The following is a 16408-nucleotide window of genomic DNA, read 5'->3' on the forward strand; positions in this document are numbered from 1 at the left end:
AGGAACAAGAGGAAGGGTAAACCCTACCAAAGCTGTTGCAAAACGGCTGCAGCAGCATCAGCGGGGAGACCCGAGACGGGAAGGATGGCTCAGGGTCCGGGAGAGTCAGGGACGGCGTCCGAGCCCCGGCGAAGCACCTTGCGCCGGGCTCGGCACCGGCTGCTAGGGTGGCCCCGGCCCGGCCCCGGCCCCGCCTGGCGCTGAGGGCGCTACCACGGCCGGTGTTTCCCGCAGGGCAGCGTAGCGCAGCCCGCACGACAGGCGAGGCGGCGGCAGCGCCGCAGGAAGTCGGCGCCCGAGGGGGCTGGCACGGGGGCGGCGGTGGGGCGGCCCCGCCCGGCCCGGCCAGGCGTCCGCAGCGGTCGCCCGCCGAGAACCCCCGCCAGCACCCCTCGTGTTGCCGCTGATGGTGCTGCCGGGGTCCTGCTGCCCTCTCCCGGGACTCGTCCCGCTGCCCCAGACGGGCGCGTCGCGGTGCCACCGCCCGTGCCCCCTGCTGCTGTTCCGCTCGCTGCTCGGGCTGGGGCTGCTGCAGACCGGCCTGGGTTGCGCCCTGGTGGCTCTGTGCTTCGGGGCGCTGTCGCTGAGCAGCGCCCCTCAGGTGAAGAACGCGTGCCCCCTCTGGGCCGGCTCCTCGGTAAGTGACGGCCGCGGGCCGGATACGCCATGCTGGGGTCCGGCCGTGCGTGCTCGGCACCTGCGGGGCTGGCTGTCCCGAGGGATCCGCGATCCCGCTCCTCCGCGACCGCTTGGAAGCAGCTTCTGGGTAACGGGGCAACGGCTTTTTACTGACAGCTTTGTAGGATGTTTGCAGGACCCCAGCGGAGTTACAAGCGTCGAGACAAGCACATAGGGGGCTTATTTCCTGACGTGCATTTTCGAAAGAAAAAAAAAGTACTCTGTTATTTTGCGCTATCAGACACAGGATTTTCAAAAATTATTGTGTGTGTAGCTGTTGAATGTTTGTGCTTTGTGCCTTTGATCGTAGGCATAAGGTAGGGATAAATCAGCAATGTTCCTGGGGAAAAAAATGGATGGACTTAGCACAGTTTTGGAAAGACTACTGAAAGAAGTTATTCCATCTCCTGTTGGGCCCTGCTTTAAACCACAGGTTTATAAATATGGAATGTATGCAAGAGTTTATATTGCAGAAGCTAGGCAGCAGTAAGCAGAAGTTATTAAGTGTAACAGAGTCAGATTGATTAGTGCCAGTTTGGGCCCTCCAGCAGTCAGAAAGTCATGTACTGGGTTGGGACACTCAGTTCCTGCTGCCTGTGTGAGCAGTATCAGCTTTTCCCTTGCTTTACACATTTCAATTAAATTGCCATGTTGTTCACCACCTGTAAAAATGCACTCAGTGCAGTTTTTTGGGGATCAAGTAGTTCCTATTCATCTGTATAATGCAGTGTTCATCCCTGAATGTACACAGTCCTTCGGGGGTGAGGGAAATCCAGACCATCCAAATGACTTTGTTTGGTATCTCTTGTGATCTTTCATCCTTTTTGTTTTGTTTTGTTTCTTTTTTTTTTTTTTAATTCTAACTCTAGGTTAAAAGTTTATATAACCAATGGACATTCTTTGAATTCTGCCCACAGAATATGTGCTTTTAAAATGCTTTAAAATTGCATGTGTAAGATAGAGGTATTCAGTATTTTTAATAATCAAGAAGGGTGTTGATTTTGTTTGGGGTTTTTTAAATTATATTTCTGAAACAATAGTACAATCAGAAAAGTTATCAAAATACTGTTTGGGTGTAAAAATATGTGTGAAAATTTTAGTCCAGAAGCAACCTGGAAAAGCAGATGCCATTAAAAGCTGCCTGCTGTATCTGGTTGGCTGCTCTTTGGTTTGGTTTTCTTTTCATTATGGATGCTACATGCTGACTTGTGAGGGGCATGTCAGGAAAATTTTGAGAAGGACTTTCTTTTCTTATCAACAGATGTAATGAAATAAATTTGCAGTCATGAAGGAAAAAAAATTATGTCAGCGCACATTGATGTGCTCTGTTATAAAATCATGTGTCCATTTTGCAGTTGGAGAATTCAAAAAATACTTTGTTATGAAACTGCGGTTATGTATGTGGTTTTGCAACACCAGTGATGATATCAGTAGGTGTTTTGGCCAAGTTGTATATGCGTGTTACGCTAGATTAGATTGATCATGTCAAGTGAATGAAGTTATAGAAGGGATTTATTAAAAATACTAGTGGATGACTTCCTGGTTGTTCCAGTCTTCCTGTTTCTTTTTGGGATAGGAGCTTGGCTGGCTTAGTCACAATGTCCATCAAGTTAAAAGTATAGCTGTTGACTTATGGGACGTACTTAGAAACTTATTTGCCTTTCTTTATAGGGTTCCTATTCTTCTGTGAGAGAGTATTCAGGTATGCTGTTTGTTTCAGTTCTACAGCAATTCTTTACAATTTCTTAATTGTTTGGTCCTATAAGATAAAGAAAGAATCATAAGGTTCAGTTCTGTGATTTAGCAAGTTTGGTCTAAAAACTGCTGTTGCAGAAGAATGTGCTTTTATTTTAACTTCTTTCCTCACCCTGATACTGGCATTCATCTGATTAAATAGCAAAACTTTTCAGGCAGGTAGTGGTAGTGCTCTTTATTGATTTTGGTAGGGTTCATGCTCTGGGTTTTAGCTCACCAGAATGATCAGAAGTCAGCAAAAGGGAAGAGGGAAGTAGGCACTTACTGAAGTGCTGAGATGGTGATGGAGAGAGGGGAGGAAAAGGACAATTTTTAGATTTGCCTAGCCATGTTGCAGAGAACAAATACTTAGTTGGCTGAAAGCAGTTATTTAAGGCAAATGTGGAGGTTGGAATTGCTGATATACTACTTGTCCCCATGCATGTTTTCTGGGAGGCAAAAGTAAGAAACCAGCATATGTAACTTGGTTGTTATTTCGCAGGATGCTCTTAGGAGCAAAGAACTTCATCAGCGTAGGTATTCTCTGCTTTAAAGTTCATCTTCGTATCTTCCCAGCATTGCTATAGTATTCCAAAGTACAGTAATAAAAACAGTGTAAATAGCATTTTGTAAACAGTTCTTCACTTCTTGGTGACGCCATGTTTTTTTATGTTGTAGGCAATCTTATGTGGAATTTTAGGATTAACAACATGGAAGAGGCCAATGCGGCTTTTGGTAAGTATGGATTAGACTTTGTAAGGAAATTATAAAAAAAAAGAGCCTAATTTAATAGTTGTCATTAAAAAAATAATCACCCCTTTCTCCTTTCAAAAAAATAGTGTCGAGTCTCTTTTCAAATTGCAGAATCATAATTATTTAAAGAGAAGTCAAAGACCATGCAAGGCCATAGTCATTCCTGCATGAATGAAGTCCTCTGTAAGGGCAAGAGGGGACCATGTCTGGAAGAATTGTTAATGTTATTTAAAGCACACATTTTATGTATTTTTATGTATAAGAAAATGCTGGCTTAGAATAAGTAATTTAGTTCTCCAAGGTCGTGCAGCTTAAACTGAAATGAGGGAGATGGCTTTAAATCCTAGCTTAGTTGTAGTGTTTTAGTTTTTGACAATGGGTTTGAGAGCTAATGTAACACCTTACAACAGGATCCAGTGCTAGTTTCATGTACAGTGGACATTGCATTGCTGTGAGAGTAGATTGATGTGCAGGGTGTGTAAGCTGTTTCCACATGTAAGTGAAATCTGAAGCTGTGTAGCTCTTAATGTCTCAGAGTTGGGATTTGAAAAGGAGCCGTGGAGTTGCTTTTGTTTGTGTGTGAGTTTAGCGAGTTTTTGCATTTGGTTGGTTGATTTTGATTTGTTTGCTTTTGTGTATTTGCTCAGAATTTTTTACCTTACTGTCACTTCTGAAGACATTTTTCGGGCCAAGGCAGTTGTTTTAATTTTTCTGCAGCACTCTTTTGGGGTCCACATGGGTATCAGTGAGGAGTACCAAGGATTATATGTGTGAGCTGTGGATAGAATCATAGATTTCACCAAGGTTAGAAGAGAGATTTGAGATCATCAAGTCCAACTGTCAACCCAGCACTGCCTCAAATCCCTAAACTACATCACTCAATGCCAGATCCAGATGCTTCTTGAACACCTTCAGGGATGGTGACTCCACCACCTCCCTGGTGCATCCTATTCCAAAGCATGACCACCCCAACAGCAAAAAAGCTTTTTCTAGTGTCTGATCTGACTCTCCCTTGTCTCAGCCCGAGGCCATTTTCTCTTGTCCTCTCACTGCAGGCCCTGTAGCAGATTCAGGCCCCGACTCACCTCAGCCCCTTACAGGGAGCTGCAAAAAGCAATGAGGTCCCCCTGAGCCTCCTCTTCTTGAGAGTAAACAACCCCAGCTCCCTCAGCTGTCCCTCATGAGAGATGTTCCCCAGTCCTTTCAGGAGCCTCGTTGCCCTTCGCTGGACAGGCCCTCAGTGTCCCTTCTAAAGTGAGGGGCCCAGAACAGAGCACAGACTTGAGGTGAGGCCTCCCCAGTGCCCGGTCCCAGGGCTCGATCCCTGCCCTCGTCCTGCTGGCCACTCTGTTCTAGACACAGGTTGTGTGCCACCAGCCTTCTTGGCCACTGGGCACACGCACTGCTAGCTCATGTTCAGCTAGCTGTCAACCAGCACCCCTAACATCCATTGTTATTTCTCAGTGTGCGTTGGTTAACATGGGCAAATTTTTAGGAGTTTTGTAGATATAGAGAGGAGTGCACTGTTAAAGACTCCCAATCTGGAAGGACCATATTTTCATCAAGATAAATGTACATGCTGTCAGTCTCAAACTGCCTAAGGCTTGCGCAGTACTCCTGTGCTAATACTGCCTGTGTTCTGTGCGGTTTCTATAGCATGTTTTTGCTCTTTCACTCTTTTAACATTCTCCTTTGTATAAACCTTATTTTCCTTTCCTAGTTTTACCTAAATAGAAAACACAAATTATTCTTGATCCCCTCTTTTATTTCAAATGGTCTTTAGGATGGTCACATGCTGAAGAAGATTGCCCTGGGATATTATGCAGCAGGAAAAGTTTTTGACATGAAATTGATAAAAGCTCTGAGCAGCCTGCCATGATTTCATAGCTGACCCTATTTTGAGCAGGAGATAACACAGGAGTCTTACAGCTCTCTTACAGCCACAATTATTCTGTGATTATGTGATTCTATGTAACTGTTTGGGGTTTTTTTCTTATTTGTATGTGAATTCTATAGAAGTTTGATTTTTGATAGCCAGATTAGATCAGCCTTGACACTGGGAAGCATTTCTGCTAAAAGAGCAGCGAAAGCCTGGAACAGGCTCCTAGAGATGTGTTTGATTCCCCGAGCTATAGGTGTTCATGAGGCATTTTGGACAATGCACTTAATACTGTGCTTTGATTTTTGGTGAGCCCTGAAGTGGTCAGGCATTTGAACTAGATGATTGTTGTAGGTTCCTTCCAACTGAAATATTCTGTTCTGTGTGGAAAAATAAAAATAAATAAACATTAAACTCTTCTTGAGGATAAGGAAATAATGCCTTAAACTAGCTACAGTCTTTCAAGGACAGATTGTTAGTTTCTGTGGGCATATTTATGCTGGGCTAAATATCTATAATGTCTACCCTCTACTAACTTGAATGTTTTCTCTAGGGAGTTATGGAGATGCACTATTAAACAAATTGCAAAAGCGAGCTTCCTAAATGTCTCAGCAATGAGATCATTACACAGTCATGACTTAGAATTATGATATTCATAAGCAAGACTAGAAAACTCATTCAGAACTAAAACATACCCATTTGTCAGTTGTGACTGTCCTCCTCTTACAACTCCTTGTGTAAAGCCTTAGCACTCCCAGTGATGGTTTCTGCGCCGGCAGTTTATATACAGACACGAACGGGACGGGACTACTGAAGGATGCATCGGAACCATTTATTTTCCAGAATCTTTATAATACATAGTTTTGTCTATGCAAAGATCTTGACAGTTCGCATCCAGGCAGCAAGCCAAAGAAACTCACTTGTTACAAGTCACCAAATACTCATCCCACCCAATTACACAGAGAGAAAGCATATTGACAGTGATTCTATCTAATCAACATAAGCACACGTAGCTGGGGTTAAAACAATACTTGCTTGTTCATTTATAAGAAAACAAAGCATAAAACCCTATTCATAATTTCATAATTCATATTTCATATTCATAACCCTCTAACTTTATAGATTCCTACAGTTTCTCACTGTCTGTGTTTGGGTTTTTGTGAAGGGTCAGGCTGTCAAGGCTGCCACTTCAATTCAAGGCCTTGGTAATGGAGAAAGGAACCAGACTGTAGGGTTTTTTTTCTGTGATAGCAAGATTCTGGTGCTGCTGATGCTTGAAGAAAGCACAGGGCTGCAGTGCTGTGAGAAATGAGCTGGGGATGGGCTGTGGTGTTTCAGCCACTCGTTTTTTTCCTTGGCAGGGAGAAAGGAAGGGAAACACATTGATTACAGATGTAGTGGACCTTTAGTAGCACCGTCTGTGAAAAAACAGCCGTGAAGAGGGATGGATGTGATAAGACCTTTTAGTAAATAAAATGGAGAGCCATATTTGGGTTTTGCCATCCACACTGTTTTACAGCTGTATTAACAGTGTGGGACGATACTAGATAAATAATATATCTCTGAGAGAGGGTACTGCAAGGCAAAATTGTCATTTATTTTCAAGGACATTTTTGCAAGGAAGGCCTAGCCTTGAGCAGTACAGCTGCTGAGAAGTCTGGTTTCAGTCCTTCCTTGATTTTAGGTGTTTGCAGAATTTCCATTATGGATATCGATATCAAGTGTCAATCAGTTTTGGAACTCAGCTTGTAACGCTTGTGCTTTGAAGCTGATTTTTCTTTGAGGTAATGCTGAGTTAGCACTGGACTCAATGGTCTTGGAAATGTTAATGATCCTATGTTTCTTCTTCTTTAGGACTGTCCAAATACATTAATGTGAAAAGGGAAACTCGCCACCCACCCCTCCAAGTTACATGGGTATTGGCTCTGAACTGTTCTGGGCTCAATCTTCCTCAATGTTACCTTCCTCCATGCATAGAATCCAGTTTCTTTCTCTCTGCTCCTAAACTCCTTCCTTTCACACAGCTTCAAATCTTAGTTTTACCTGAAGGAACTTAAATTCTTTCAGAGAGTACGTCAGTTCTCCCTTGTTAGTTTGATTGTGGGTGTTTTGAGGGCAGTTCATGTCTTTGACAGGTCATGCTAGCTGCTATAGTGTCTGTCCTTACTTATATGCCAGATTGGACTGATTGGAGTTTATGTTGCATTCCCAGGAGTTGCCAGGAGCCGTTCATGCTTTGCTGAATAAAGAAGCCCTTAGCTAGTTAAGCATCCTTTCCTTTCAGTCACGCACAAATTAGTTACAGCCCTGGAGAGTGCTTTTTAGGTGACTCTCTGTGTTTGTTTCTGGTTTTGGGGTTTTTTTCTCCAAGTGAAACAAAGACTTCAATTTAAGCATCTCTCTGGTGTCTGTTTGGTGCTTGAGTTCTGCTGCTAAAGAGGAGATGTAGCTGTGATTGAAAGAAAGGGAAAGGGGTGCCACCATCCAACAAGACACTAGCTTGTTGTGCTGTGCAGTTTAACTGCTGCGGCTGCAAGTACTGGGGAGCAGACTGGTACCTGCAAAATGCATGGGATCAAGAAGTCAACAGAACACATGCAGGCTGGTTGGATGTGACTGGCTTTCAGCTGTGTCAAGTACTGCATGCTTTATACCGTTTGCTAGCACAACAGCTTTTGTGTTCATACATGCTGTTGTTTTCGTGTAAAGCTTTGAGGGGTTTGACAGAAAAATCAAGAGTTGCACATCCAGCATGAGTCATTCAGTCTCGATTCTTCAGATGTTTTACAGTGTGGTCACATAAGGATTTGAAATTTTTATTTGAAGCACTTTAAATGTGTTATTATAGTTGGTTAATGAGAAATATCTACAGATCTTACTTTGAAAACAGAAAAGTTTATGGAATTCAGGCTTTATTTATAACCTGGAAATTTTTGAAGAATTTATTTAATTGAAAATTTTTATCCAAAGAAATATGTGTTCCAGAAAACTTTAAATAAAGATTTCTTAGGGCTGACTACTGCTATGATATCTGCACCTTGACAGATTTTCATTAATTTAACTAAAATTTAATGTATAGATCAAGATACTTCATTCAGGCAGTGTTCTTAAATTTTAGCTCTGCTAGTAACAGTGAACTGTGAACAGAAGCTCCCTATCATGTCCCTGACCCTGAAAACCAGTCTCTCCATGGGCATGTGCTTTATGACAAGCATTTGACTTGTGAGAACTACTGTAGTAGTATCTTTTTTACCTGTATTTTAGAAGTAAAATAGTTCTGTATTAACCTCTTTGCTCACACTCTAGACTCCAGCATTAAGTCAATAAGTAGTAATTATGCACAGGTTTTAAAGTCAGTATAAGGAAATTGAAATACTCTTTTAGTTGTCAGATTATGAAAAGCTATTAGAAGCTTTTAGCCATTTATATGCTGCAAAAGCTTTTCTCTCATACATGGGGCATTTTAGTGCTGCATTTAAAATATGTGTCTTTTTTATTAAATGAATTAATTTGTCTTTTCATGTGGGGCTTTCCTTTGTCCACCGTTGTACTGTGGGTTTCCATACAGTACAATGAATAGCTCTCAAAACTGACAGAAATCTAATAAGGTCTTATGAGTTTTAATTATTGCTATTGCTGCTGTGCAGGTGGGAAATTAATAAACGGATGTACTCTTTTCTACAGGATGTTTATAAAGAATATATGTAGGCTGTAAACTGATATAAGAGTTGTTGAAGCAACTGTTTTTTCTTTCATTTAAGTGCCTGCTTGGGCATCAGTCTTGCACGTGCATGTTCAAGTGAAAGCAGTTCCTGTCTGGTGTTAGATACTTGCTTCAGTGGCAGCAGCAGCCGCAGGACAAACAGGAACTTCCCATTCAGAATGAAAGATAGTGTCAGAGCTTTACTATGCAAATTTATTCTTCCTTGGAGTCCTCAAAAGGCATGATGATGGACTTTTTTACCTGAAAGAAAGATCATACATGCAAGACCTTAGCAAATATGAATAGAATACACTTCACTTTCGTGTAGTTTAATTCATATGAAGGTTCCTCATGGCTTTCTGCAGCTGTTCACAGTCCATGTGTATCTAATGCTCTGAAGATGAAGCTGTGAGCCAAACTAAGGCCATAGTTTGTTTCCGTTTTTATAACTGCAGTCAACACCAGTTACATCTATTTTAGTTTTTGAAATACCATGTTTGCCTTTCTCTGTTCTTTTCTAAATTGAGAAGAACTTCTCTCCTCTGGGTAGGATCTTCTGTTGCTGGGATGAAGTGTAACCCCTGTTTTTACTTGTAGGTGAGTAGACGTTTAAATTTGAATCTGCAGGAGAATATAAGTAACTGAATAAGCTGATAGTACATGTTAGATGGAACAGTGAGTGACTGAATAAGTGGGCACAGAAGGTTGTGATCAGTGGTGAAAGCCAAGCCAGCCAAGGACCAGGGGTGAGCCTGAGGGGTAGAAAATGAGGGGCCAGTACCACTGAAGCGAGTGCTCTGCACAGTGGATCTGAGTGCACTGTCAGCACAGGTGATGCCAGACTGGGAGGAATGGCTGATACACTAAATATTGCCGTTTGGAATGACCTAGACAGGCTGAAGATTGCATTGAAAGGAATCTCCTGAAGTTCAGCAACATGGAATACAAAGTCCTGCCTGCGCAGGGAAATTATCCTATCACACAGGAGGGAACAGCATGGTGGAAAGCAGCTCTGCAAAGAAAAACTTGGGGATCCTGGTGGATAACAAGCTGTCCATGAGACAGCGAAGTGCTCTTGTGGCAGAGAAGACTACTGGTGTCCTGGGCTGGATTAGGCAGAGACTTGCCAACAGGTCAAGGGATGTGATCCTTCAAACACCTGGAGAGGTATGAAAGCTGTGGCTGTTCAGCCTGGAGGAGAGGAGGCCCAGTGGTAATCTCCTGCATCTCCATTAATAGCTGATGGGAAGGAACAAAGAATAGTAAGCTGAACCTTTCTCAGTAGTGCTCACTGCCAGGACAAGAGGCTGTGAGCAGAACTGAGAAAATGGGAAACTCCATCTGAACATGGAAAACAACTTTTCTACTGTTCTGATGGTTAAAAACTGGTGTAGGTTACATGTAGAGATAGTCAAAACTAACTGGGCATTATATTCAGCAGCTTGCTGTAGGTTGTGACGGTGTTCACAGGGCTCTTAGATGAGGGAAGAGACGAGGATTTGACTCTATATTTCAGAAGGCTTGATTTATTATTTTATTATATATATTACATTAAAACTATACTAAAAGAATAGAAGAAAAGGTTTCATCTCAGAAGGCTAGCTAAGCTAAGAATAGAAAAGAATGAATAACAAAGGTCTGTGGCTCGGACAGAGAGTCTGAGCCAGCTGACTGTGATTGGCTGTTAATTCCAAACATCCACATGAGACCAATCACAGATCCACCTGTTGCATTCCGCAGCAGCAGATAACCATTATTTACATTTTGTCCCTGAGGCCTCACAGCTTCTCAGGAGGAAAAAATCCTAAGGAAGGATTTTTAGTGAAAAGATGTCTGCAACAGTAGGTCACAGAATCACAGCATGTTCTGGGTTGGAAGGGATCTTATGCTTCCAGGTCCCTTGTTGTGACACCTGCTTGAACAGCAGATTAGATTTAAATGGTCTCAAGGGGTCCCTTCCAATCCCAGTTATTGTGTAAAAATGCTGACCACTGATTGGAGCAGAAAGAAAAAAGATTCTTTCTCTTGACAGTCAAGTACAATGTCTTGTCAACTGTCAAGATGTGTGGTAGAGAGTTTTGTGGTTATGGTTCAGATCATGGTAGTATTTTAGATAGAATCTAGAGGAATTATTCTTATCTTGTGCTCATTTGGCAGGATTTTCTGAATATTGGATTATTCAGTCAAAAATACACTATATCTATAAAAAAAACAGATCAAGATTACATTTGCACATGGTAGAATTTATTAGAACATAAATGCAGAACGTATCATCCTTGTTTCACATATTTATTATAATACTCTTTCTCTTCCTATTTGTTCTTTGATTTCTGGCATTCCTTTAGTAAAATATTAATGATTTTGTTTGTTTTTCAAAATTTTTAATTAGAAGTCTTGATTTTAACTGTAACTTTTTATATAGCTTTTTATATAGCTATAGATGGAATTGTTTCCATTGCAGCTTCTGTACCACAGGAGACAACTTAAATGTGAGTTTGCTAGCTTATTTTTTTTTTTTAATCCTTCTTTACTTTGGCCACGTAACTTCTTTTCTCCATTTGTCGTTGTCATGGTTTGACATCCCAGAAAATCTATTTCATCTCAAACCACGACAGTCATCAGCTGAAAAAGGAGAAACACACCTCTTGGTTTTTTTATTAATATAATTTAATGAGAGTTGTGCTATAAATATGTTTTATGTTGAAACAGCTTCTGTTTCACTTACAGTATTGGCTAATTCCTAATTATCAGTGCCCTGTGTTGAACCCAGTTGAAAAGTTTTCTTTATATGAAATACCTGTGTATACCAAATTTTTTTCTCAAAGTAGTTTTTTGTTAGAAGAGTAAGTAGGATAATTTAGGTAAAAGCGTAAGGAAGGCGTTTCATTCATTTACATTCTGAGCATGGTGCAGTTTTTAAAAAATCATTAGATTCTGTGTTTGCATGGAAAAAAAATGGCACTCAGAGTGCTTTCTAGAACGAAACCCCTCTTATCTGTGGTTTTGTGATTAGTACAAAGCTAGGACAAAATACTCTTCCTCTTAATAGTTTATAAATTATTTTGTTTTTAGTGTGTCTAACACAAAGTAGTCCCAGTTCTCTACAGAGATTCACTAATAGCTACATCAATTATTAGGGGTTTTGGGATTAAAATATACCTTACAGGATAGTGTTATCATCAAACTAGCAATGACTAGTAATGTGCAATTGAAGAATTTAACTTGCTTGCATAGTAATGCTCTTTGGCTCATGTCCATTCATTGGGGATTATTTCCCTGAACCTCAGAAAATGGGAACATAATTTGTGCAACAGCTGTTACTTCTTTCTGCTTCAGAATCTAGGTAGCTAACCATGGTACATCAGATAAATTTATTTGGAAGGCCATTGTGTTCTTTGCATGTTTAGGAAGTCGTTGTTACTGGATCTTCTGTACGTCTGGAGCAGGACTGAACTCATGTCCCTCATAGAGTCCTTCTCTTCCTCTGTATTTTGTGATATCCTTACTTGGACCATTTTGCTACAAAGAAACCTGAGTGAGCAGATTGTTATTAAGAAGGATGCTTTAGGACGTTAAGAATCTGATACTTGCATTGTGGGATTGAATGCTTAAAGAGGAATCTTACCTTTATTTGTCTCTAAAGTAGTAGTCTTACCCAGTACTTTTTCTTGAAGTACAGGATATTTTTGCCTGTATGAATGGGGCCAGGGATGGTTCTTTCGTATGTCCAAAATCCACATCCAAAGTCATGTAAGCATAGATTGTAAGGTGAAAGCAACACATCATTTTGTCCGCTGCTTCTGCTTGTCCTTTTTTCCTGTATTTATTGCTCTTGCCATTGCTTGGTTTCTGGTGTTTTATAAACTGTGAAAGTATTATCTGATTTCCTAATATTCTGGTTTTAGTAGCCAGGAGGAAATGAAATCATGCGTCTCAAGTCTCTAAAGTGTTTCCATCTTTATTGTACTGGAACAAACATTTTTCATATATTTGTGCTGCAGAATAATTTTGGAAGTGTGCACAGTGAATGTTGTCTTAAGATGTTTCTTCCTCTTCAGGTTTCTTTACTGTTCTGAATGTGTTGAGAGTTAAACTTGGTGGGAGAGTGTGACACTCATTGGAAGTTGGGCAACTTGCAGATCATACTTTGCACTCCAACAAAACCTTTAATTTCTTGTACTGTTATTACTGACATTTTCAATAGTTGCATAACTAGTCCAGAATTAGGAGAGAGAAGACAAAGAATTTTGGGAATAGGTTAAGACACCTTGGGGCACTGAAGTCATGGGCAGTTTTGAAAAAGCAGAGAGTCATTCCCAGCTTCAGCTTGTGAATGGGATTTACTCTGTAATAGTTTCCTTGAGTTGGGTTTCTGTGCCCACTGCAGTTAACTTTGTTTTCGTGTTCCAGGTTAACCTGTTTGTTCTGCTGTCTATGATCAGTTTTATGCTGAACGTGACTGGATTAATACTAGGATGTCAAGGCATTCAGTTTGCGTCTGGGGTACCCAGATGCGATTTGGTAAGCACGCATACTGATTTACATGGATTTCTTCTCATGATGGCATAGTAGCTTGCTGTGCTGAGATCACAAATGTTCTGATGTAGAGTTGCAAGTAATTAAAGAACTAGCACAAGGGATTTTTGTAGTAATGTAAAAAATATAAACCATTGAAAAAAGCCTGTGTGTGGGTAATGGTGAGCTACCAACAAAATGTTCAGTTCATTATAATGTGTGGGTGGAATTATTCTTCCTGTTTTGCCTCACCTGGGAAGGACCATTCTGTGATACCTTGCAGCAGAAGCTGTGAGAAAAAAAAATAAGGTAGATGAAATCATAGTAGCTTTTCAGAACACTTCCGCTTGAGGAAGATGCAGGAAGGCAGGACAGAATGCGAAAGATTTTTCTCAAGTGGTTGTCATGAGAAATAGAAGAATCACTATTGATGAACGGGAAACTGTGGAATAATTGAAATTTAAGGATACAGTACAGAGTCACTTGTTGATAGAGATGATTGTGTGTAAAAGCTTGAAGGACTTTGTGGGCTAATGGAACAGATCTTTGAATATATATTTTCATTCATTTATTCTTTCAGGAAAGCTGTTGTTAGTTCCTTGACATACCAGTATATGTATTGCAGTGAGAGTCCAAGATTATAAACCCATGGGAATCTAGATTAATCCAGTATCACTGTACCAAAGCCATAATGAGAATTAATGATGATATTCCAGATGAGGTGGTCAAATATTGCAGGAATTTCTGAGTTGTCTGTAGTTGGAAATATAGGGTACAGCAAAAAGACATTCCTGGAATCATCAGTTATTTTGTAGAGTGGCTTCTATAGGTGGAAGAGTGCCAACATTGTGACTCCAGAGTTTGAAAGCTAAAACCTCGATTATTTCTAGATATGGAAGCATTGAATTTCTGCTTTGAAAACTAAGATGATAAGATTAATTTGAAAGTGAAAGTTACAAAAACCTGTGGTGTACAGATATGGCTATTAATGATTTGACTGCGTTGAAATTAGAGTTGAGGGTTTCATTCCATCCATAGAAATGCAAGATATATTCTTGAACCATAGAAAATGTGTACAGTTCATATAGAGGGGTTTGCACAACAGTCAGAGAAATAATTTCTAGGCAGTTATGCATTGGAAAAAGTATAAGTAGTAAAATAGCTTAGCAATCAGTGCAGCTTTGATTACAATAAGTTGTATTTAAGTGTTTTAATGCAGTACCCGTAATACTTTCTCTCAAATAAGAAGTGTATAACACAGGAATCATTGGCATACCAAACTGTTCAGTTATATGATCCTGTATTTCCAGTCTGCTTTGTAGTCATGGGCTTAGTTTAAGACAATAGGTTCTATATTATGCAGGTAAAAATATTGCATAAAACAATTAAAAAGTCGAGTTTTGTTTTTTGAAGATGGATATGGATGAAAACAAGACTTGTTTTTGCTGTGAAGAACTTCATCCTACTACCTGCACAGAAGCAAAGGCTGTACTGAAGCTATACCACGTGAAGTCATGCAGTGCTGCCCACCGTGTTCTCAAGGTACCCTGCACACCCATCAGTGGGTGCAGTATACTGCTTTTATAATGTCCATTCTCATGCAGCAGTGCAGAGCTGAAGTGTTTACTGGGAAAAACTTTGTTATTTTTCTGGCCAGTCAGAAGCTCTTCATGGTACTGTAACATGACAGGAGGGGGGAGGGTTTCATGTCTGGGTTTTGACCAGTGCATTGCTGAGCCAATAAGCAGTTCTTGCCTGTTTTTTGTATTTAGTTCCACCAAAACTGCTGTTGAATCCAGACAAGATTACAGGGGTAAATGAGATCTAAATTTTAGCTAATTATTTGATGCCTTTGTTAGTCTTTTGCACTTCTCAGCTTTTTGTGGCTTACAAACTGCTAAAATAAAACTCCCAACCAACACCATCTTCAAATATCAAAAGGCTTTGACATGTCTTTAATGGTGATCATCTTGAATCTGTATTTCCCACAGAGAACTTATGAGGAAGGTTGTAATTCTTGGATGAGTAAATGGATAAATCACATCTGAGCTATATTAAACCCTTCTGGATCTCTCTGTCAGGACAGTAAATAGTGTAAAACAAGTTTTGCGAATTACTCCAGTCTTGAAGATTGTGCTGAAGACTTCATCCCATACATTTTTTAGAAGTAATTGCCATGATCATCCCTGTGTTTTCTCTATTTGTTTTAGTTTTGTATTATTACTTATTATTATTTTTACATTTACAAATACCATTGTTTAATTTTTTAATTTCGATATTCTTCATGTTCTTTAGAAGGTTCTCTTAGCTCTTAGTGCCCTGAATGCTCTCACTGCCACAGTTTGCTTCACAGCGGCTGCCCTGCATTACTTACTGACACTTGCATCACGAAGATCCTGCAGCGTAAGTGAGCACCAGGCATTGCCTGCCATAGAGAGTGTACAAACAGTACTAACAGATTACACTGTTCAGCAATATTTATAGCTCAGAAGGCTTTTAACACAAGTTTTTTTTTAATAGGATGAATGTGAGATTGAAGGTGAAGATCACAATTTGGATCCTGATGACTTTGTCCCACCTGTCCCACCTCCGTCCTATTTTGCAACTTTTAATTCTTGTACTCCACAAAGTCACAGGTAAAACTGTACACTCCCTTTCTTCTAGTGTCTTTTGAAACACTGCCTAATCTTTTTTTTTTAAGATTGTTTTCTCAGGTGAAAAAGGTTTGTGATTTTAGGGGGATTAAAAAAAAAGAAGGAAAAACCTATTAGTTTGGAGAAAGCATAAATACAGTGTGGATAAGGGGGTAAAATTTTGTGGTTTTGAGTTTAGATTCTCTAGGAACTATTTCTGGGCGAGAGAAATACTACTGCTTGACACAGCTGAAGACTTACATGATGCTGTCAAGAGGGGGTGAGGACAGCAGTGGGAAGCCAAACACAACCATTTGGCAAGCCAGAGACTCTGAATGGTGTTCCCCCTATGACCTGAGTCGTTTTCCTTCTCCCTCTTGAGTTCTTAGGGCTGACTGTAGGGTGTGTTTTGACTGCACTGCTTGAAAAATCCCTTACCTTGCAGGTTATTTGCTCTTAAAAGTAACTTGCAAGTTGGCTTTACTAGTTTATGACTCACGTGGGGCTGTTGGA

The 16408-nt window shown here is 40.5% G+C and overlaps 1 protein-coding gene across 1 annotated transcript in view; it reads left to right on the forward strand.

Annotated features, from left to right (window-relative positions):
* Positions 1 to 406: 406 nt before the first annotated feature.
* Positions 407 to 16408, forward strand: part of FAM189A2 (family with sequence similarity 189 member A2) — a 28504-nt gene continuing 12502 nt past the window's right edge. The window contains exons 1-6 of the mRNA XM_030969436.1: positions 407 to 637; positions 3091 to 3147; positions 13158 to 13268; positions 14676 to 14804; positions 15558 to 15665; positions 15783 to 15898. Coding sequence (XP_030825296.1) covers positions 407 to 637; positions 3091 to 3147; positions 13158 to 13268; positions 14676 to 14804; positions 15558 to 15665; positions 15783 to 15898 — 752 coding nt within the window. The remainder of the gene's footprint in view (positions 638 to 3090; positions 3148 to 13157; positions 13269 to 14675; positions 14805 to 15557; positions 15666 to 15782; positions 15899 to 16408) is intronic.

The sequence above is a fragment of the Camarhynchus parvulus genome, chromosome Z (assembly GCF_901933205.1).
Source record: "Camarhynchus parvulus chromosome Z, STF_HiC, whole genome shotgun sequence".
NCBI classification, from domain to species: Eukaryota; Metazoa; Chordata; class Aves; order Passeriformes; family Thraupidae; genus Camarhynchus; species Camarhynchus parvulus.